This window comes from Medicago sativa, chromosome 5, assembly GCF_051527215.1.
Source record: "Medicago sativa cultivar Bolivia chromosome 5, Bolivia_mono, whole genome shotgun sequence".
In the NCBI taxonomy this organism is placed as follows: Eukaryota; Viridiplantae; Streptophyta; class Magnoliopsida; order Fabales; family Fabaceae; genus Medicago; species Medicago sativa.
Genome location: NC_140753.1, coordinates 65,678,986 through 65,703,548, shown reverse-complemented (window position 1 = coordinate 65,703,548; position 24,563 = coordinate 65,678,986). Strand labels below are relative to the sequence as shown.

The 24,563-nt window shown below is 33.9% G+C and overlaps 3 protein-coding genes across 3 annotated transcripts; 2 read left to right on the top strand and 1 right to left on the bottom strand.

Moving 5' to 3' along the window:
- The first annotated feature begins 4,110 nt into the window (after positions 1-4,110).
- LOC146924094 (protein FAR1-RELATED SEQUENCE 5-like) lies at positions 4,111-6,860 on the top strand. The gene is made up of 2 exons (XM_085710926.1): positions 4,111-6,452; positions 6,585-6,860. The coding sequence occupies exons 1-2, from the start codon at positions 4,131-4,133 to the stop codon at positions 6,603-6,605; spliced, it is 2,343 nt and encodes a 780-aa protein (XP_085567052.1). The 5' UTR covers positions 4,111-4,130; the 3' UTR covers positions 6,606-6,860.
- A 1,349-nt stretch (positions 6,861-8,209) lies between these two features.
- On the bottom strand, positions 8,210-11,052 carry LOC146924093 (uncharacterized). The gene is made up of 12 exons (XM_085711827.1): positions 11,018-11,052; positions 10,825-10,909; positions 10,625-10,723; positions 10,016-10,456; positions 9,676-9,906; positions 9,472-9,569; positions 9,240-9,333; positions 9,036-9,122; positions 8,860-8,946; positions 8,612-8,749; positions 8,417-8,538; positions 8,210-8,309 (listed from the first exon to the last, which is right to left on the bottom strand). The coding sequence occupies exons 1-12, from the start codon at positions 11,050-11,052 to the stop codon at positions 8,210-8,212; spliced, it is 1,617 nt and encodes a 538-aa protein (XP_085567953.1).
- Positions 11,053-18,820: 7,768 nt separating this feature from the next.
- On the top strand, positions 18,821-23,703 carry COI1 (RNI-like superfamily protein). The gene is made up of 4 exons (XM_085709125.1): positions 18,821-19,238; positions 19,382-19,755; positions 21,806-22,277; positions 22,630-23,703. Exons 1-4 carry the CDS (start codon positions 19,137-19,139, stop codon positions 23,461-23,463), a joined length of 1,782 nt encoding a protein of 593 aa, XP_085565251.1. The 5' UTR covers positions 18,821-19,136; the 3' UTR covers positions 23,464-23,703.
- The last annotated feature ends 860 nt before the right edge of the window (positions 23,704-24,563 follow it).

Genomic DNA, 24,563 nt, shown 5'->3' with positions numbered 1-24,563 from the left:
TTTTTGAAGAAAAATTGTTTTTATACTAAGATCCTTTTGTAAAATACCTTTTGCAGATTTTCCATCAACACAGATTAAAAATTTTGATTCACTAGATTAGATTAAAATTTTAAAATAGATAAATCATTTCCAGGACTGATTTTTTAATAGTAAAATATTTTTTTGTGTGGTGATTTGAAGGTTTAGAAGCATAAGTAATTATTTTTTATTTGTCAATAAATTTTTGTTTAAGAATACCACCATAACGAATATCAAAAAGCTTTTTGTTCTACAACATTTGTATATAAGTTTGTCCAAGAGTTTAATTAATTGTAAAAAGAGAAATGATATTTGTACAACTATTTTCTAACATTTTTTTGCCAACTTTCTCTCTCATACTCACATTATCTTCTTATTCTCTCTCTTCCTTTTTCTCTCTCTATTATCTTTGACCAATCAAAGAAGAGAAAACCAAAGTTGTCAAAAGAGTTGTACCAAAAAGTTGTTCAAATATCACTACTCTTGTGAAAAATGTAAGGGTTAACACAATTTTGGTGGGATCATTTAGGGAGAAAGGTTGACGAATGGCGATGGTACCAAAACTTTATTTTGGTAGGATCCATGGCTCGATGGTATGGTCTTAAAATATAGTTTTAGTCGTCTTTTAGATCTTGCTGATAATAAAATGACAACAGTGGCAAAATGTTCTCTCTTGGGTGGGGGGAGGGTGGTGAAGTTTGGAAGTGGCGGCATCCTTTATTAGCTTGTGAGGAAGATCAAGTTAGGGGGTGTCATGTGATTTTAACTAATATTGGTTTGTAGCCTAATACTCATGATAGGTGGCTTTGACACTCACATACTTCCCACAAATATAATGTTACAAGTGTTTATAATTACTTGTTGTCCCCAGTTAACCTTGTAGTAGTTGATTGTATAATAGCAATTTGGAACAATGAGGTCCCTTTGAAGGTCAATCTTTTTGCCCGGTGTTTGCTTCGTAACGGACTACCAACAACAGATAATTTAATCAAGAGGCATGTTCTTCATCCGAATGCTCAATTGTGTACGGGTGGTTGTGGTAAAATGGAGGATATCGACCATTTATTTCTCTTTCTTTTTTGGGAAAATTTGGCTAGGTATCTATAATTGGCTTGGTTTCACTACGTTGCACCCTGAACATGTAGCAGACGACTTACTTCAATTTGAACATTTAGGTGGGTTTTCAAAAAACATCTGTGCTACTTTTCAACTTATTTGGTTATCTAGTGTGTGAGTGGTTTGGCGTGAAAGAAATGATCGGGTCTTTAGTCATAAAGAAGAAACGTTTCAACATCTTCTTGACAAAATTAAGCTTTAATCTTATTGGTGGCTGAAAGGAAATAAAATTTCTTTGACTTTTAACTATCAGTTGTGTTGTGGTGGTTTAATCCGTTAGCTTGTTTGGGAGTTAATTTGTATTGAGGTTGTTTTGTCCTCTTTTATTCCCTTTTTTTTTTCTCTAACTTTTGATGTAATGTGAACCTTTCATCCTAGTTTTCGACACTCTCATGAGCTAAAAATTCAATGATCTCAATGTTTAATTCATTTTAGCTTCTTAAAAAATGTAAGTGTTATTTCTTTTACCCATTATTAAAGTTTGTCACTCCTAAATAATTGTTGTTAATCTAATATATTTGTGCTGAAATATTACCTTAACCATTTTGTTCAGATCAGTTATTTTAAGTGCAACATTCATTTACGATATATAACAACTCTCACTATTATCTTAATAATTTTGGTACGCTTTCTCTTTCTTTACCCATACTCATATGACTAAAACTAGTGCCCATTAGGCATAATAAAATGATTATCTTAAGAAAGAAGTATTATGAGAGATACTTTATAATTAAATAGATGTCAAACTAAATATGTGTATGTACAAAAAAACAATAATAGAGAATGAGAAAATATAATTTCTTCCCGTAAAAACAAAACATAATTTATTAACTCATTTTATTAATACATTTGTTTCATTTGAGATGTACTTTTCTCAAATATAAAATGATTGATTTAAAATTAATAAAATTGCTTCGTAGTATTAGGCTCCAGATCGATCACACTTGGGAGGAGGCTTGCAAGTTGCAATTCCATAGGTTTATTTGGGCAACAAGGTGGTAAAACTTTGGCATTGCAAACCACAAACACCTGTAATAGCAACAAGTAACAAGACAAATTTAAAGAACATTTTCAATTGAGATTCCATTATAACCAAATTATGTTTGCAAAGAAAAATAAAATAGATATCTTACGATGAAATGCTATGTTAAAGCAATGCCTACTTATTTATTGGCAACAGAAGAATCAGCTAAAATATTATAATTAAAAAGTATTAGGACATTAATATTGGTCAAACCTTAAATGTTTTATCATGTTAAGTATTTTTTATATGTTGACTGAATTTTACCATGCTTGAATTTCTAAAGATAGTTATTAAGAATATTGTTCATTTCTAGTAAAAAAAAAAAAGAATATTTATCATTTTTCACTATTTTTGCCTAATGGGTATTTATTTATTCCTATGAATGTAATACTATCATCATTAAATTTATAATTATAAAATATAATCTCGGATGTCTATTTAAAAATATCTTAGACCTTATAAAAAGATATTTCTACACGTGCTTATATATTTAAAAATGTAGATAACATATAAATTTAACATAAATAATATGATGAAAATTATAATTAATAAATATGATATACTGAATAGACCTTATAAAATGTCATTGCTCAAATCTACTTGTGAGACACAGGGAATATAAGTATGATTAAAAATATAAACTATATTTGGTTGTCAGTTGTGTGGACAATTTGGAAAGAACGGAATAATAGAGTTTTTAAAAGAAAACATGACAACTTGATAGCGTTAGGTGAAAGGGTAAAGCTTCAGTCATTTTGGTGGTTGAAATCAAAATATGTTAATTTTGATTTTGATTATCAAATGTGGCGGCAGAGTCCTTTAACCTGCTTAAACTCAGTTTTCTAGATTGTTGGTTTCTGTTTTTCTCCTTTCCTTTCTTTTGTTTTTGTGCCATATTGGCGTTGTACAGGTTGTCTAAACTCTGTTTGTGTCTCGGCGTTTTGGCACCCCTTGTGCTAAGGCGTTGAGAGGTTATGGTTTATATTTATATTTACCATTTTGGCTTTTTCAAAAAAAAAAAAATATATAAACTATATTACCTTTTTTTTAAGTATAAAATGTAACAAGTTATAAATTTTATAAATTATAAAAATAAATAAATACACCATATGGTTCATTTGTGGTTTGATTTGATGCTTGTGGCATTTTACACATCACTTTCTTTAAAGGCGGATGCTAGCGTGAGCGATCGTTATAGGTCTCTCACCATGGATTAAGGCAAAAAACCTTTTAGTGGAGGTTCATCCGGTTTTAATAGTAATATATTAGTTACAGTTATTTAGACATTGACCCCGTTTGGTTTTTTATAATAATTCCACACCATCTTCCTTATTTACACTTCCAACCTTTTGATTTTGTATTTTTTTTTTAATCTGATAAAATATCAGTACACTGTTAAGATACTTTCTCTAAAAATAATTACACTCCACTAGGTCTTTTAACCACAATAATTGATACAAAAAATCTTCTGGAAAAACAAAATTCGTAATCGTGAAAATAGCTGGGTTCGACGGATTGCATATCAAGCTCGAAGATCTCAAAGGTAACCCACTGTTCGGATACCAGAATTGATGAAAATTATCGATTTGTTGTTGTTGTTCCTTTGTTGTTGTTCTTTCCTGTAATAAAGCTACCAGATCCATTCCGATTAATCAAATTTAAATCTGAAATTTATTATATATTTTGAATCTGAAATCTCTTGATTAATCTTTAATCTGATTTGTTAAGACCATCTGTAGTTATTGATGAAAAAACTGAACTTTGGTTTTCAGGGTTTTAGTTATGAACGGGAGAGCAGATCGTGGAAATCCTTTTTTTTTTTATGCAGGTTTAGGCATCACACCGGTAAGCATCCACCAACATTAATAGCAATTAGCAATTAGATCTGATCTGATTTAATTTATATGCAAAATGAATTAATGTTACGGCTTGCATAATGTTACAGGGCACGACACCAGAAAGTGATAGTAACATGTCAAGTGGTGGATCAAGTAACTCGGCCGAACCTGCGAGTTCAAACTCAGATGTTTCTTTTCCGGCCGAATCTGAAGAGGATGGAAATTCTGGTGATGATGGAAATCATGGTTCTGAAGATGAAGCAATTTTGTTTAACGACATGGCTGATATAATGAAGGTTGACATGGAAAACTTTTCATTGAATGATGTTGGAAGGTATGATTTTGCCAGTCTGGAAGTTGCATACTTGTTTTACTGTTGGTTTGCTAGAATGTCTGGGTTCTCTGTACGCAAGGGTCAAATGGTTAGGGATCGTGAAGGTGTAGTATTGCAGCAAACGTTTGTATGTTCATGTCAAGGGTTTATAGAGGATAGGGGTTTAACAAGGGAGAACCGAAAGCGCGAGCCACGAAATGAAACAAGATGTGGATGTAATGCAAAATTTAGAGTACATGTAGACATTGCTTCAAACCGTTGGTATGTCACTGTGTTTGAAATTGAGCATAACCATGAGTTGTTGGGTGGGACATTGTGTGGAATGCTACCGGCACACAGAAAGATGAGCGAAGGTGATATCGATGAGATCGAGCGCAACAGGAAATCAGGGATAAGACCATACCAGTCCTATGGTACCATGGCCAATGCATGCGGTGGTTTTCACAAAGTTGGATTCGTAAAAAAGGATTTGTATAACCAAGTTGGTAAGCAACGTAAACAGCTTTATTCTGATGCAAGTGGTGCGGTGAAGTATCTTAAGGATCTGAGCTTGAAAGATCCACTTATGTTTGTGACACACACCCTTGATAAGGATAAAAGGCTTGAGAGATTGTTTTGGAGTGATGGGGAAAGTCGAATGAACTATGAGATATTTGGAGATGTCATTGCCTTCGATGCAACGTATAGAAAAAACAAGTACAACTGTCCGTTTGTTATTTTTTCAGGTGTTAACCACCATAATCAGACGATTGTTTTTGGTGCTGGTATCATAACACGTGAGACCGAAGAGACGTATGTGTGGTTGTTGGAACAGTTCTTAAGTGCAATGAAAGGGAAACATCCGTTATCCGTAATCACTGATGGAGACCTTGCAATGAGAAATGCTATCAAGAAAGTATTCCCCAACGCTTATCACCGACTATGTGTGTGGCATTTGTTGCGGAATGCATCATCCAATATTGGAATTCCAGCAGTAATGTCTTATATAAAAAAATGCATGTTGGGTGACCTTGAGATCAGTGCGTTTGAAGAGTTATGGGGTGAGATGGTTGAAAAGTTTGGTTTACAAGACAACAGCTGGATCAATGAGATGTATGAAAAAAAGAAAATATGGGCAACCGCTCACATTAGGGGATGTTTCTTCGCTGGTATCCGAACGACCTCTCGTTGTGAGGCGCTCCATAGCCACATGGGACATTTTGTGCATTCTCGTATTAGCATGACTGACTTTGTTCAACAATTCCATAGGTGTCTTACCTATTTTCGGTTTAGGGAAATTGAATCTGATTTCCATTCCAACTATGGTCAACCAGTTTTGCAAACTAGTCTACAGTCTATAGAGAGATCAGCAGCAAAGCTGTTTACGAAGGAGATATTTTTCATGTTCAGGTCAGTTCTAAAGAAGGCACTGCTTATAAGAATAACTGAATGTCAAGAGATGGCTACAGGGTGCATTTTTAAAGTTTCAAAATATCATGGTGATGGAAGCGAATGGCATGTAACCTTTTGCGAAGAACCGGTTGACCTCAAATGTTCTTGTTTGCGAATGGAGTCACTTGGATTGCCACGCTGTCATATCATAGCTGTGTTGTTGTATCTTGATTTTGACGAGCTTCCAAGTAGTTTGGTTTTGCGTAGGTGGTCAAAATTTGCAAAAGATTTAATTCGGGACAAATATTGTACTGGTTCTCTATACTGGGATTCACAATCTGCTGCCAGATATTCCGGTATAGTCGAGATGTGCAAAGCTGTTGCCGGTCTGGTGTATGAAGATCTTGACGAGTATCAGCATTTTGTTGAAAGTTTGGGTGCGGAACTCCGAAGATTGAAAATAAAGAACAAAGTTGACACACCAGAAATGTCTCCAGTTTTAGGACCTGAGAACGAGGATAACGAAGTCCTTGACCCCGATATTGTTAGAACAAAAGGTTGTGGTTCAATTTCCACGGGCACACCAGGCGGGCGCAGACGGACGCAAACTTGCAGCCTTTGTGGTGTAGTGGGTCATAACAAGCGATGTTGTCCACGTCTCACTTTAAATCTCGGTGGTCATACCCTTTCCCCAATCAACAATGAAGAAGAGACCGAAGAAGATGTGAACTACAACTACAACAGTCAGACGGTATGTATCTAATTCGTAGATTGTTATAATTCGTAGATTGTTATTTATATTATTTCTTTACTACATCATTAATTTTGCATAAACTTTGACATTGTTTCATACATTAAACAACTCCAGTGTGTTTCGTTGTAGGATATTGGCACACAAGATTGAATGCAGTGTTAGTATGAGTAAGAGTCGTTTATGGAATGTGTTGTGCAAGGGTTGATGTGGTTAATTTCATGTGTTGCGTCTAATTTGTGTTTTTGTAATGTGCGCTACTATGTATGTTTTATGAATTTAGGGGCTTTTATGAGTATCCCGTAAGTGTAATAATGTTGACTGATGCACACGAATGTTGCTGCTACTACTAGTTTCTGTTGAGACAAGTTTGTAATAATATTAATTATGTGAACCTTATGTGGAATATTGTGATGTGTTGCTGCTTATGAGTATTTTGGAATATTGTTTGGTTGATGCTATAACGTATCAAATGAACTACCATTTGAGGTTCCTGTGGTCTAACAATATATGTGTTATACCACTGTGTGTGTCTCTGTCTGTGGACATTGTCACATAACATGGTTTCTAATAGTCCAGTCACTGTATTATGTTGTTAGGATAGATTAGTTGTTTGTGTTAGATGAATGTGTTTGAGTGATTTGGAATTGAAGGAATCACATGATTTTGTTAGTTTCATAACTTCGCATTGTTCAGCGACTGTATTATGCTTTTGCGATAGCTTTGTTGCTTGTGTTAGACCAGTTTTAGTGTTAGTATCTGGGAATTGACGATGTCACTAAATATTGTAATACTTTATTGCTTCTCATGGTCAAGTGAAAGTAACCTTATTAAGCATATAGGATATATTGCATGGTAAATTGAACTAAACGGCAAAAGAACCCTTTATGTGATGTTATTTTGACTATTCCATGCTAAATATCTCTTTTAGCCAAATCTTGATTTGCAAATATGTTTCTTAATTTAAGTGTATAATCGACATTAATATTTATAGCCAAATTTAATAAACTAGATGTATATTTGTTTAAATTATAAAAAATGTTGTCATATTTTGTATATGAATAAGTTGTTTCTGTATAAGGTAATGTCTCATTAGACATTGTATTATGCATTTGCTAGTGGGTATTAAAACATCATTAATTAACACATTAAATATTGATCATTACGACAATAACATTTAGGGGTACATAGAGAGTAATACAAATAACTGGATACACCAAAATGGCCTACTAGGTATGCGATGAAGACAAGCAACATGTGAGATCTGCATACAAACAGACCACAACAGAAGCCCATACCTAAGCCATCAAAAAAAAAAACAAGGAAGCCTTCAAAAGCAACATTAGCCCATAACCCACACCTAATCAAACCACAAAATGAAGCCCATAAACGTAGTTTTCCAACAACAAAGCCAGTACAGTTATCCAGAAACAAAGACATAATGCTAAAAATGACATAGTAGTACACAATTTTGCAAAAACAACATAAATACGCCCCCTTTCTTCCAAAAGACACCCCCTAACCAACACATGCAAGGGCACTTCACTTCCTTGTTTCGTAAGCACGCTTAGCCATTAAATTGTTCCAGTGTTTCCTTGCATTTGACTGAAGGCTCTCCTTGTACTCGTTGTGGGGCTCAAGCAAAAGACGAAGCGCAATTCTCATCCTCACATGTTCATCAATCATATGTTTTTTCAATATAAACAACAAACAATTAGTAAACCTTGCTACCAAGTTAACGTATTATATATTGCATATCAAGACTCATGATGTGCACAACTTACCACTCCCACTATCTGATTGTTGAAGCTTCCCTGCATATTCAGCCACTCCGTCACCCAGAGGCCAGAGTTTTCGCTGCATTTTAGTTGAGACAATTGGTATTAGTAACTAAGTTCAAGGAGGTCATAACTAATTTATGTAATCATGGCTGTTTAATCAACGCAGATCTGTTAAGGATTTACCTAGTCCCGCAATTAGGCACACCACGAGGCTCTTCAATGTTCCAGTCTTCAAAATCCGGGAATGCACAAAAAGGCACGTCCGAATCATAAATACTCAACATCATTTGAGAAATCACTCCAGCCTAAAACAAAATGGTCGGAGGTCAGTAAGGGATAGCACGCATAAAAAATGTTATGTTATGTAATAATGCTTACCACTTTCTTAATTTGTTGTCGCCTAATCTCTTTCTTGCCATCCACCATGAATGTGTCTAAGTGGTAGATCCTCCTTTCTGGGATATGAATCACCATAAGGAACCAATGGCCATTTTCGTCTTCAATAGGCACGTACACCTGATAATAAAAGTAATGTAAAGAGATGAAATTTTGATCACCCAATCAAATGCCATTTTTTAGATTGGCAGTATTTAATTTAGAAATTTTGATATAGTTTGAAATCTTACAAACTTCAGAGTTGCGAAAGGATTCATCCATTCATTGCGATATATCATCTCCATCTTCTCAATGTCGTACCCCATCAATGCATCAGTCTGTTAATACAACAAGAGGGCATAACTCAGTTGGGATTGTATACATTTCATTTTGATTAGTAACTGAATAATGGAAGAAATCAAAATACCGCAAATGCAGGTGGTAAACACCACACTTTCTGTGACATGCCATGCTTTTGGTTCCATGTGACCCTCATTGCCATCATCTTAACAATCTGTAGTAATACAAAGGCAGTACAATTATAATTTGGTGAGTTACTGTATACTTGTGTAATAGTTGGTTTGCATCTAAATTTAAAGTCATATTATATATAGGATGTGTATAACATTACCGAGCTTCCAACACATGACTTAGGGACCAAGCACTGGAAGTCACTCCGAATACCAATCACTTGTCCCGTGGCAAAAACCATATCATCGCTTGAACTACGACAAATCATATTGAGATAATGTAAGCACATTTGAATAACAATATAGAACTTATTTATAACAACTATACCAACCCACCATTAATTAAATTCATATAGTTACTAATTAACGCATGTATGTTGACATTCTACTTACAATATATTGCATTCATCCCTAAATATGTAAGCACATATTATGGCTTCTGCCCCACACAGCCTCATACCTTCGGTTGGTCTAAATGTGCAATCCACATACTACAATATACAATGAAAACGAAATAAATAAACCTTGCACAAATTCATAACAGTTTCAAATTACTTTGAATTACATGATCATCACCCTAAATATTAAGTAATTCACCTTTGGAAGTACTGATTTGTTTGGCTTAAATTTGTAACGCCTTGGTTTTGAGGCTGCTTGTTTTGACTGCATGGGAGATGTTGCCAATGTTAGCTGAGGAGATGGGAAACCATTTCTGATACCTCCATGAACATCCAAGTCACTGTTCCTTTGTCTCTTGTAAGACATATTGCCTGGTGGTGGAGTAAATGACAGTTTTTTCGCTGCAGGGACATCATCATTGATAGCCATCTGCAAACCATTCATCAGTGCAGTTAGATACCACAACAAACAATACAAAAAATGTAATATAGTATGTAAGTTCTGTTATTATGGAACACACTTTCAGTATATGAGTTACATGATAATAAGATCTTTTGTAGTTGCTACCCATAATGTCAGCATGGTTTTTAGGATCAACCTCGTCCCAATCGTACACCATTTGTTCCTTACCCTTATCATTTGGAGAGTGCTTCCTTTTCTTAAAGTCATTATAGTTTATGGTTCCAAATTGAATGTTGTTAATTGGGTCAGTTTTATCATCATCAGATAGTATGACCGTGGAGATACCGGTTAGGTTTGGTGAGGTTCCACCCTTTGAGTTGTTTCTTTTGGTACATACACATGACTTAACAACATCTCCAATATCTCCATTTTTAGTCATGTCATTAGGCTCATGGACTTGAAAGTTATATCCTTTGTTTTCAGTTGGTGAGTTAAGCTCAAGTCTGACCATCCCAACAAGTATCTCCAACATTTTCTTGTTGGTAGATCCCATTTCTCCAATCTTCATGGATAGGCCCTTGAAAAAAGTAATTTTCATTTATAGTTATTAACCTATAGTTGTAGAAAAATAATATAATGTCTATAATATTTATCTTTACCCTATAACTTGTATATAGTGAAAAGTATAAACTATTTTAGGGTTTCAATGTTAATTTAAAACAGTAGCTAAAATAAATTCTTATACCTTAAGTTCTGATGTTACTTGAGATAGCAAGACTTCGTGTGATGAAATTTCTGTTGAGGGTGGTATGGTCTTGTCTTCAACCGTAGTTTGGGAACCTACCTGGTAGACATGTGTTACATCATTAATTTTTTTAACCATGAGCAAGTCATCCACTGCATGTATACAAACACAAGAAAATATGCAGATTCAGTATTCCTTACAAGTGGTGCAGGAACTGGTTGTATTGCTGGTCCCATGAAAGAAGCAACACAAAACGCAGCATCTGGTGCCTCCTCTTGTCTCCGGCTTCATTGTTATTTTTGAACACAAAATGTTAACACTTTCATTATGTCTGTAAATGTTGTTGACAAAATTTAATAAAACAGAAAACTAAGTTAAGAGTCTAAACGATACCTCTCATCCTCTTCAAGTTGAGCAATGAAATCCATTGGATAGTGCTGATTGTTTTCGAAAGCTGGTGTTGGTACTTAGAAATTTTTGAGAGTTGAAAGATAGAAGTGGTGGTGTGAGTAAGCAATCTGCATCATGGTATTTATAATACCACCTCAATACAACCACATTAGTGGTCTTCTCAACTTTGGTAGTCTCTATTTTATTTTTTAAATGTTAATGATGCAATTTGATACTAATAAAAATTAGTTGGAATACCATTTTTGGTTAAATCAAAATTGGAGGTGGGTTACATCTAATAAATGCAAGCCTGTGTACTACACTGTTGATAAGGGTTTTTTATCATTGCAATTTACCTAAAACCACAAAACCCTCATTGTGATAAGTATATTTTATTACAAGAGGATGTGTCTTACAATTTGCTACAGTGAGAGATCATGATCAAACGGTTTTTGGTAGGCTTTGATACACGTGATGTTATGTAACGTTAGGAATGGTGGTGGGAGAAATTTCACACCCTAAACCCCTTCCATTTTTGGATGGGACAACTTCCACTAAGAGATCCAATTTCCTTCTTTTTGCACCACACGTGTATTGGCTATGTATGGTAGACATGGTTAACATTTATATCCCCCCAACATGTCTAATCACTTAACCAAGCCCTAGACAAAAAAACTAGTATACTGGTTACATACAATATGGCCAACAATGAAGAAATTTTTTGAAACCAATTTTCCGTTGATAATAAGTTTTTAAATCTATTTAATTATAATTAACCTCTAAACTAGCTACTTTCATTTTTTTTGAGGGAACTAAACTAGCTACTTAATTATCTATCATTTTTAGGATAAAAATGAGTTAGTCATTGTAATGTGTTTAATTATAATTAACATCTAAATGAAAAGGTTTTTTACAACAAGGAATAATATAAAGCCAGATGACCATACTATTGAACACCAACCCTTAAACATTTGGTAAACCCTCTCATGAAGGCAGGTTATATGTAGTAAAACATTTAAAAAAAAATATGATGAAAATAACTTAATTAACTCTATTTAAACTTTAGCTGAACAAGACTATGTTGATTGCTTCAAGCCGTCGAACATAACCGTCCAGAAATTGTTACTGTGGTGAAGCTTCATACTTGTATTGAATCAGATCCTGAATTCAACATATGTAAATAATCTTATGCGAACCTGCTATGGAGGTGACGACCCAACCTTGCTCTATTTCCATTGCGTTTTAAACTACACGAAATTAACTCATTATTTGATCTCTGAATCAGATAAAATGGTTATCCACTACCAAAAAACTAAAATGCTTGTGTTGTTCTACGGATTCCATTCAGTCCATTTTATATGTGTTGATTTAAGATGGTGGTTGGCAAATTTATTGCTACATTAATTTTGTCATAAATAAATGGCGTTAAATATTATGGTATATGGTTGTAGTTTGTAGTTCCAGCAGATGCATGATATTTTTTTGGTTACGTGAAATAAAGATTTGCTTGCATGACATGGGTGGAGCACTTCCAGTCAACCATTATTTACTCAAGATAGAACATTAAAACTAACAATACATAATGGTATAATATTTATATTTTTTATATGGAACCTACCTTAGTACAAATAAATATAAGAACTACAAATTAAGGTTACAATTATTAAACGAATATGCCAATGTCACATTTTCCATGACCAATTTTTTTTTCCCACACGCCAAATTATTTCGATGCACGGATGAACAGAAATGCTGGTGTTGTACCGTGAGATATATGCCTACAAAACCAATTTGAAAATTGTAGGTTTGTCCATTTATCCTCACAATGGAGTTGCCTTGTGAAACACCAATTTAATGACATGACTTGAGTAATAAACATCATGTCACACACTCTACTTGCAGGCCTAGGTATAGTAGGGAATGATGACCCAAGAAAATGTAAGGGCGGCAACTTTCCCTCCCTTTCTCTCTAATATTTTATTTTAACATTTCTAATTGAAAATTATAACAAATACATGATCAACGCCTTCTAGAAATAAAAATTTAAAATGTGACGTGGCAAAATTTAATGCTTTGTTAAGAAAATTTATCAAGACCGACTCAATATGTCAGGAGACCTAAAGCAGATTTTATAATGTAGCCATTTCGAATCAAAAAAATAGTACTCCCTCCATCCCGCAATAGATGACCCATTTGAAAACGTGCAATTTTGAACTAACTTACTTTGACTGTATTTTTTTACTAATATGTAAAGATAAATAATACTCCCTACGGTCAAATGACGTATCTAGTCAATAATATTGAACAAATACATCATTTTAATGAATGAACCTTAAAAGTATTTTCAAAATACCAAATTTTCATAACTTTTTCTAATACATTATTCAAAATATTTAACATCAAAATTTTGCATTGGTATGTGTAATAGGATCAACCGTGTCATGTATTGTGGGACGGAGGGAGTATTAGTTAAGTTTTTGGTCCCTATAAATATCTGCAGTATTGTTTTTAGAACATTATATTCAATCTTGTTTTCGTGATAGGTTAAGAAAGATGCTGCCTATTATGATCCCTGAAGTTAATCCCTACCTTAATCCAATCTTCTTTGGGTGATAGGTTAAGAAACATGCTGCCTCTTATGATCCCTGAAGTTAATCCCATCCTTAATCCAATCTTCTTTGGGTGATAGGTTAAGTAAGAAAGATGATGCCTCTTATGATCCCTGAAGTTAATCCCGACCTTAATCCGATCTTCTTTGGGTGATAGGTTAAGAAACATGCCGCCTCTTATGATCCCTGAAGTTAATCCCATCCTTAATCCAATCTTCTTTAGGTGATAGGTTAAGTAAGAAAGATGATGCCTCTTATGATCCCTGAAGTTAATCCCGACCTTAATCCAATCTTCTTTGGGTGATAGGTTAAGAAACATGCCGCCTCTTATGATCCCTGAAGTTAATCCCATCCTTAATCCAATCTTCTTTGGGTGATAGGTTAAGTAAGAAAGATGATGCCTCTTATGATCCCTGAAGTTAATCCCGACCTTAATCCAATCTTCTTTAGGTGATAGGTTAAGAAACATGTTGCCTCTTATGATCCCTGAAGTTAATCCCATCCTTAATCCAATCTTTTTTTTAAAGTTAATCCAAATAGGGTTTCATCAAATGATCAAGATATAATTTTTAGATAACATGATTTTTATAAAAAATCCTAACTTAAGACGTTGATTAAAAACTACAAGATTGACTTTTTACAAGGAAAAATATATTTTTTTAGGTTCTATACATGGAAGATGTACGCTGAAGATGCATGTGCCTATAATAAACACCACATACATCAATGAATCAAATTTTGGTTACTTTACTGACCGAATGGTGTATCATAAATACTCCATCCGGTCCTTAATATAAGATAATTTAATTTTTTAGGTTCATTTAATCAATGATGTATGTGTTTCATATTATGGACCACATACATCATTAATTGAATGAATCTAAAAGTTAAATTTGCTTATATTTAGGACCGAATGGAATATTTGTTATTAACAAAACTTAATAAAATTTAGTGTATTAGGGGAATCAAGTCATTTAACAAAATAAATGTCATAATTAATTAGATCCAACAGACTTCAGTCCAATTAATTACTTTGGGAAATTTGATATCGTATGTTTCTACAACAGTGCCAACTTAATATTCACGCTATTGACTGGATTTCTTCATAGACACTACTGTGCAAGGAGATATATCAACTGAGACATATGGAAATGTGCAGAAATTCAAAATTAAATTGATATCATTATCTTCTTCCACACACCACTACATCCCTCCTATTTAACACACAGACTTAACCGCTCTACCTCATTCTCTTCTCATCTTCTCCATCAAACAATTAACTGCAAAAAAACAAGCCAACCGCAACGATGCCTTCTTCAAGTTTAAGCTCAACCTTCAACCATTCATGTCGCTTACAGTACAAAAAATATAAGTGCAAATGTCAAAGGTATGCTGAGATTAAGATCGCAAACACAAACAGCAATCCTCTGAAGCTGTTCTATGCATGCAAGGATAATAACTGTGGGTTTTTGGATTGGGCTCACCCAATTGATTGTGGTTGCCGTGAACCACAGCCTTCTCAAGCTCTGGATGTTGATGTTGTGCGCGATGTTGCGACGTCAACCAACCCTTTTGAGGAAAGACTCTTGACCGTAGAGAACGATTTGAAGACAATCATCCTCGATGTTGGTCAGATCAAAACCAATGTGAAGCTTTCAAGGTTCATGTACACAACAACCATGATTATGGTTTTTGTTGTGTTTTTTTATGTTCTCGTTAAGTGAGTTTGGGTTAGGGTTTATGTTGTACCTCCCAAATTGCTATGTTTTTCAGGTGTTTGTTCATTTCAGTTTTTAGTTTTTTTTTTTTTTTTTTTTATGTTTCTTATGTTTTTTAGTTGCAATTTCACATCCTTTATGTTCGTGTAATGGTATTATGAATTTTACTTCTGTTTCGTTACTTTTATTTCCAAGATTTTCATTTTACTTCTGTTCGTGTAATGGTATTGTTATGAATTTTTCCCGTTCTGCACCTATTTTCTTCATCAACGCTGACTGCCAAACTCCCATCTGTTGTGGTGCTGGTTTGTGAATAAACATATGATGGAGATCTGGTTTGAGTAACATATTCACTGGTTGCTACGATATCGGTTTGAACAAAGTTAGGTGATGTAATTTTTTCTTGGACCATTCACTGCGTTGCAACTACACTAATTTTTTCCAAATCAAAATAAAAAAAGTTGTTGGGGATTATTACAAAAATAAATGCCGGATGGGCTGATCAGCAACTCTTGGTTAAATACGGGTTAATTAAAATTAGAATTAATATCAACACATCCAAATTCTTGTCCATAAAAATTCAACCTATCCAAACTTTCTTTAATTTGGGAGAAAATTCAACCTATCCACATTGAGATGAATATATGAATAATATAATTTAATTCAATCATATAACTAATGTGACCTAAAATGAGTATAAAATTAATAGTGTATGCGTTTGCATACCGATTCGTAGGTATACTACACAAGGGTTTGGATAATGGTCGCGGTCCGAGTCGCTACCGCGCATACGATTTTCCCAATTTCGGCAATTTTCAGTCATTATAGGTGTTCCAATATAAATTGCGTTCGTTGCGTTGTGAATTAATCACAACATTACACGACTCTTAAATAATGATAGTAAATAAAAAAATTTAAACTACATAAGAGAATAACTTCAATAATTTATGATCAAATATTTACTACAAATATGATTTTCATCTATCTCAAATGAAAAATCATCCGGTAGTTTTTAAAAAAGAAAAAAATAATTCATCCGGATTATATGTCTACTGTCAAGGACGACAATTTTTTTATGACCATAACGGCGTTTCGTCGTGATATTTATCAACGTTTTCAAAATTACCTTATTCTTAACAAATAGGATATATCGCGGACTTAATAAAATTACGAAATTATTGTTTCCCAGTTGATTTTATGAATCGTTAACACATACACTTATGTAATGTGCATGTTATAACAAATTCAAATTTACAACATTATTTCTATGCCAAATCACATGTGTCAATAGTAAAAACTGGAAACTAGGCCCGACCCAAAGTTTTGACACCAATGTAAGCATCGAAATTAATATAGCTTCAATATCTGGGTTCTAAAAATATTACACAATTTTAATTATTCATTTTCATGTGTCAAATGTATAAAATCTATCAATTACTGTTTAAACCAGTCCAAACGGGTTGCAGGTCCTCCATCTAAGCCGTCCAACTTTTTAATTGTATATCCTAAGGTTTAAACGCAGTTTGCATGGTGAGAGACCTATATTGGTCGCTCACGCTAGCCTCAGCCAACCCTAAAAATTTGGTTTCGTGACAACTTTTAGTTTGTTGGATCGTGTTTATGATGTGTATTCTTCTCCTACACATTTGGGTTAATTTACAGGAATTTCGTCCGGCTGTGTTTTTTATACCACTTTTATTAATCTTTGCTGTAATACCTTTCAGCGTTGATTATGTGGTTATCAGATCAGGTTTATGCCCAATCAGTTTTTGGTACTTCTTTTTTATATTTTATTTACATAAAAAAAATACACCATAAAATTGTAAATATTAAATATTTAATAGTAGAAAATTAGTTTATTTCAATAATACTGTTTTTAAAGCTAAAAGAATATTAAAATTGCAACGCCCTGATTCTTGATTTTATGTTGTGACAATATGTAATTGTGTGTGAATATGTTATGATCGTGTATAGTTGAATATGTGATCTTGTGAATGTGAGTTGTCTATCTTTGAGAGTGGCCAAGAGTAATTTTCTTTACTTCAAGCGATTAACGTTGAGAGATGAATTTTGTCCTTTGGTTATGGATTCTCTAATTTCTTCAGTAGAATGTTAGGTGCGTTTTTTGTTTTTGTTTAAGCTAACACTAAGAAATTCATAAATAAAATCAGAAAGATGAATGGATACAAAAAATATGAAATACGCTTGTTTGATTAATTGAATGTGTTTTTTTTAAAAGGATTGATTGAATGTATAAATATATTTATAGTGTAACTATTGCTTTATAGCCAAACAATGTGGTCTACAATGCTTATTTTACTATATTAATCGTATTGTAGCACCTCCACGTTCGACTTTAATTTCCTCTCAACATGATCCTTTAACCGTGTCTCTGATACGCAACTCCACTAATGACCGTGTCGCCTCTCTTATTCCTCAACAACGATTAGTGATGTTGAGAGTAAATATCATGGGTTTGTCACGTATTTACCTAGTCTCACCATGTTTTGATTCAATTTTGAGTCTTTATTGACCCTATGACTTTGAGAAAAATCAACTCCCTCACTCTACTATTTTAGCATCGTTTTTCTTTCACTCGACTAAAAGGTTCCCTCATTTAATAGTTCAATCATCTATTTACCAAATCCAACTAATACGACAATTATTTATAGGTGTAAACAACATAATTGGTAAGAAAAACCAATTTTACGTTATCATTTAGTTATTTCAACCTAAAATAGTACAAATTATGATGTAACCCGTGTGAACATAAGTGTAATTAACTAGTTTAGTTTCAATACAACAATGCATGTACACTATGGTTCTTATGTATATCAAAAAACGTCAACACTCTTCAATGATTTCGTTCGTAAATTACATCAATGGAATATTATTTTTTTCATTCTTTTTAATAAATAAACGAGACGACAATAGCGATAAAAAAACTCACATACATATAAATTTAGAAGTAGGAAGTTTAGACGTATACTATTTCGTCCAACTTACCATTTCTAACATTTTCTATTAGTTCAACAGAATCTATAGATCAGTTGAATACTACTACCTCCGTCCCGGTTTAATTGACCTACTTTGGTTTTTCACACAGATTAAGAAAAGTGTATAAATAAAGGGGAAAGTGGAATATATTGTATTGGAAATGATAAAAGTAGTATTATTTAGTGTTATATTGTATTGGGAATGATTAAAGTTGTATTGAAAATTGAAATGAGTCAGTTATTTTGGGACACTTTTTTTTAGAAAATGGGTCAGTTATTCTGGGACGGAGGGAGTAATTGTTAACTGTACATGTGAAAAGAGTTCGATCGTTTTGTCCGTCTATGTTCATTTCTAGCTTTTTTTTTACCCTTTCTTTCATGTCATTCTCTCTCTCATCACCTATCATCTCCAACGCCACCCTCCACTTTACCTTAGTAGCATAATATCATAAATTACAATAAATAAATATCAATACTAAGGTTCTAAAATTCTGACACCTATTTTATTTTTAGCTTCTCTCATCTCACTCAGACTTTAGGTTCCATTTTCAATTCCTATCTCCCAAAACACCACTCCAACTGTCACCGTCCGATACCTCCACCCTCTCTCTCTCTCTCATCATCTCCACCGTTCATCCTTTCCTTCTTCCTCTAAATCCACCCTTTTTCTCCCCCCATCGCCGCTACCTTCTTCCTTCATGCCACGTGTCATCCAATCCTTCCCAACAATTCTATTCTGACAAAAAGAATCCCGAGATCTTCGCTAACCGTTTTCCAAAACAGTTTCATAACCGTTTTTATGGAAGATAACGGAAGAATGAATGTAAGATTATCAGACGTGGTTCTCGACTGTGTGATGCCGTACATCCATGACCCGAAAGACCGAGACGCGGTCTCTCAGGTATTATTACTATTACAATTCTTGATAGAACTCGTTACAGTTCTTGAATCAGATACCGAGTTTTCAAAAAAATAAAAAAAGCTAACTAGTCTAACTTAACTAATTATTGTAACTAACTATTTCATCTAATAATATTTTGATAGGTATGTCGGCGATGGTATGAGATCGATTCACAAACACGAAAGCACGTGACAATTGCTTTATGTTACACAACAACACCAGACAGACTCAGGCGACGGTTTCCTCATCTGGAATCTTTGAAACTGAAAGGGAAACCCAGGGCGGCGATGTTTAACTTAATACCGGAGAATTGGGGAGGTTTTGTGAATCCTTGGGTTAGAGAGATTGAGAATTATTTTGATTGTTTAAAGTCTTTGCACTTTCGGAGAATGATTGTTACCGATGATGATCTTTCCATTCTTGCACGTTCGAGACATCAGAGTCTTTATTCTCTTAAGCTTGAAAAGTGTTCTGGTTTTTCTACTGATGGACTTTACAATATTTGTCACTCTTGCAAGTAAGTAGTAATTTTTTTTATTGGATGATAATAGAATACAGGGTTTAAGTAGTAAATTTTTGTGTAGTATTGCTGAAAATGGTGGTCAAATGTAAGGTTTAAAAGATCTGAATTAAATTCTATTTTTCTAATACTTTTGAGAAATAATTTTTTCGTTTATATTTTATGAGTTTTTAGTGCTTCATTTGTATTGAAAATCCTCTGTTTCATATGAAAAATTAAAGTCCTTTCTTCCGTTATCTTTATGTCGCATACTTGCATTTCAGATTGTTTTGAAAATTTCAGATTGTTTTGAAAAGGTAGCTTAGCTCAGTAGGGACAATGCATAATATATGCAAGGTCATGGGTTCAAACCCCAACCCCGGCCACCACAAAAAAAAAAAAGATTGTTTTGAAAGGATTTTTTTTTGTTCTTTTCCCATCTCCTTGATGTTATGGAGAATCACGATCAAATGCGAGCAACGGATATTAAATGAGGAGTTCCGGTAGCTCAACTGGTTTGAGCTAAGGAATAAGAAGTTGGAGGTCCTGGCAGGAGAAAAAATTAATCTAACAACTAATCAATAATATTTGTCTGTGTTAAAACTTTTGAGCCATAGTTGTGTTGTTTACGTCTTTCTACTCATATCTAGACTAAACCAAAAATACTGATATTAAATGAGGAGTTCTGGTAATTGTATATGGGTTGGATAGATAATGCCTTTTTGAATTTCATTTTGATCCAAAACGTTAAAATGAGTAGCTGCATGGGGATATTCAATCTATATAAAAAATGAAATTGGTGTATAGAGTTCTATTATCTTTACATGGTGGGTAGACACGCCTTTTCGAGTTTCAGTTTGATCAAAAGATCTTAATGTCAATTGTCAACAATACACTGAATTGGCTCATTTCATGCTGCTGGATTTTCCCACTCCTGCTAATGAACAGAACATTTTAGTGATTGATCATTGATGAGTAGGACTGAAAATGATGGAATTACTATAACTCTTAAACTAAAATTATGCTGACCAATTCCTTAGGAACATAATCATGCAAGTCTTTATAATCATTTGTTTTATGTGAAAATTCAAACTTGACTTTTTCACTTGATCTGGATGATACAACCAATTATATGCTATAGCTTTCATTAAATAAATACCTTACACTTTTATCCTTTTGTCTTTTCCTCTACTCTAGATTTTGAAGGCTTTCTTGTCTTGTATAGTTTGAGTTGGTCATCTCTATTTCTTACCACATTGTTTTTATTAAATTTTTATTACAGACGATTCAAATTTTTGGTATATGTCAAATTAGTGGGAACTGAGAAGTCACCAACTAGCTTTAGCCAATATACTTCACTTCTAATACTTGCACATCCAATTGTATTATTGTATTTGTGACTGCTTTGTTCTGACTTTGCCACCATACACTTCTCAACCTCATTTTTCAAGCTGTCTTATTTTAAGTATATGCTCCTATCACTCGTTAATCACAGGCCTTTAGATTAATTAGTTTTTTTTAATTTATTTATCTTGGAGCTTCTACCCTAATCACCAGTTAGATTGGACTCTTTGCAAAGATAGCAGCTAATTTAAAACCTCATTTAGTGCCTTTTCTTTTATGGATTTGCTCTCAGTCCTTCAAATTAAGTTTTTTATTTTTGTGGGGGAGGGCAGACATGAAATTTTTCAACTTTATTGGGTTATGTTGGGATAAACAGCCTAATTAAGCGCTTATAACATAAGCGCTTATCATATAAGTGCTTATATTTAAACTATTTCTATAACAAAGGATAAAATAAAGTCAAACTGTTTCCGTACCAATAAGCTGTTTTCATGAGCTATCTTGTAAAGCTTATGGAAATAAGTTGAAAACGGCATATGGACATGTCATAAGATAATTCCATAAGCTCTTCCAAACAGTCTCATTAGTGTTTATTTAGTAGATAAACTCAAATAAGCTGATTCAAGCATGGCCCCGTCTAAGTCATTTCTTCTTAGAACTTGGTATTAGGAACCTATGCTTGCTTTTTTACCAATCAGTGGTTACTGAATTTTCTTTCTGGCAGGAATTTAAGAGTCTTGTTCATGGAGGAAAGCTCGGTTCTTGAGAATGATGGCAAATGGCTGCATGAGCTCGCTTTGAATAATACAGTGCTGGAGACACTGAATTTTTACTTGACTGATATTGCCAATATCAGAATTCAGGACCTTGAACTTTTAGCAAAAAACTGCCCCAACCTGGTCTCTGTGAAAATTACGGATTGTGAAATGTTGAATCTGGTGAACTTCTTTCGATATGCATCTTCTCTAGAAGAATTTTGTGGAGGTTCCTACAATGAAGATCCAGAGAAGTATGCTGCTGTATCCTTACCGGCAAAGTTAAGTCGATTGGGTTTGACATATATTGGAAAGAAAGAAATGCCAATTGCATTCCCTTATGCAACTCAACTGAAAAAATTGGATCTTCTCTATGCATTGCTGGATACAGAGGATCATTGTACATTAATCGAGAAATGCACCAACTTGGAAATCCTTGAGGTAAGATTCTAGAACTTAATCAAGTTAAATTTGCTCACCCTTCATTTCTTTGCTATGATTATTTTAAACGGCATAGTTTGTGGTCTTTAAATTCTAGTCCTCTAGCCTTCAAAATTTATCCACCATGTATATGTATATTTCACAGTAGTGGATAACTGGATAATTGTTTCCGGTGCAGCCACAATAATATAGTCACAGAAACCTCGAAAAACTTTATGTTGTGGTTGCTGATCGCAATTTAAAACTATGATCTCAAAATTACAAATATGCATACATACGTATGTTGATTTGAATGACGAAAACTACATTTGTAATGTTAATTATGAATAAATGACCTTTTACTCATATACAGTCAAGGAATGTAATTGGAGACAGAGGATTAGAAGTACTTGCTCGCTGTTGTAAGAAGTTGAAAAGGTTAAGGATTGAAAGAGGTGATGATGATCAAGGAATGGAAGATGTAGATGGTGTTGTTTCCCAGAGAGGACTAATTGCCTTATCACATGGCTGTCCAGAGCTTGAATACATGGCTGTCTATGTATCTGACATCACAAACGATTCTCTTGAGCACATCAGTACTCACTTGAAAAACCTTTGTGATTTTCGACTCGTCTTGCTCGACCGCGAGGAGAAGATAACCGATTTGCCACTTGACAACGGAGTGAGGGCTCTACTGACAGGCTGCAAAAAGCTTAGAAGATTTGCCCTATACCTAAGACCTGGTGGTTTAACCGATGTAGGCCTAGGTTACATAGGACAATACAGTCCAAACGTGAGATGGATACTTCTCGGTTATGTCGGTGAAACTGATGCAGGACTCTTGGAATTCTCCAAAGGTTGTCCGAGTCTTCAGAAACTCGAAATGAGAGGGTGTTCATTTTTCAGTGAGCATGCACTAGCTGTTGCTGCAACTAGGTTAAAATCTTTGAGGTATCTTTGGGTTCAAGGGTATGGAGCATCAGCTTCTGGGCGCGATCTTTTGGCAATGGCACGACCCTATTGGAATATTGAGGTTATTCCTTCTAGACGTGTGGTTGTTAATAATCAACAAGATCGGCGGCCTGTTGTTATTGAGCATCCAGCTCATATTCTTGCTTATTACTCCCTCGCTGGACCAAGAGCAGATTGTCCTGATACTGTTAGACCTTTGCATCCTGCTGCAGCAGCAGATGGTGTTAACACGTAAAGTCGTATTTGTATACCAAAATTCACTCCTTTTTTTGAAGTCTTTTTTTTGTCCCTTGATCTTGCTTGTATGTGGTTGAAGTGTTTTTTTAGCTAGAGGGTTTCAATTTTCACTTCATTCCTAGACATTAGTATTGTAATAGGCATATATTCTATTTTGTAATTCAGATATGCTTCTCCCAACTCGTACATCTAGTTTTTTTTGCTCAATTTTATGAATAAAAAGTAAGGATTGTTTTCATTTGTTATTATTGTCCTCTACTTTTATTTTGTAATCTTGCTAGGTTTTTTCATGTCCTTTTGTGTGTGTGAGTTGAGATTTTGCTTATCTAGGGTACTGATATGGATTTTCCCTCACAAATGTGTGAGATTGTGAGATTTGTTTGTTTGGACCGTTCTAATTAAACATGTTGAAGAAAAGAAGTATCCACAAAAACTAAAACTAAAATGATTGTAGAAATTTTTAAGGTGGTCGTGGAATTCAGATTTTTGCTTTTTTTCTTTTCTTTCTAGTGGAATCAACTACACATGTTATGTTTGGGTTCATCAGACACAGTTAATTTAGAAAAATATCTTTTCATGTTTGGCAGCACCTTAAAATCAGTGATGTTACTTTTGTAAGCACCCACACATTCAATGCCACCCATCACCACTGCATGAAAAAGGATGATCTGTATATTGCATATTGGGAAGTAGATACATATGGGGTGCAGTTTTAAAATGGTTAAGATTTGCATACTTTTTTTTTTTTGTAAAAAGAAAAAAGATTTGTGTAGTTTTCTTTTAAAAAAAGATGCAAAATGTCCTTTGTACCATCTCTATCTCTATATGTAAGACCCAAAATAATTATTTTTACATTAAATATGTCAATATGTACATTATCTTTTGATAACTATCCTTAAATTAATAAGAAAGTTAAATGAGGAGACGAGATAAGATAATTATACTACATGGCTTTCTATTTTTTCTCTTAATTACCGTAGTTTTCTTCAATATTTTTTTTACTATTTTAATAAAAAAAAAAAGTATTCCTAACTTAATTGGTGTGAGCATAAGATCCAACAATAACGTGTCAATCTTAATTTGGAAGGACTAAGCATA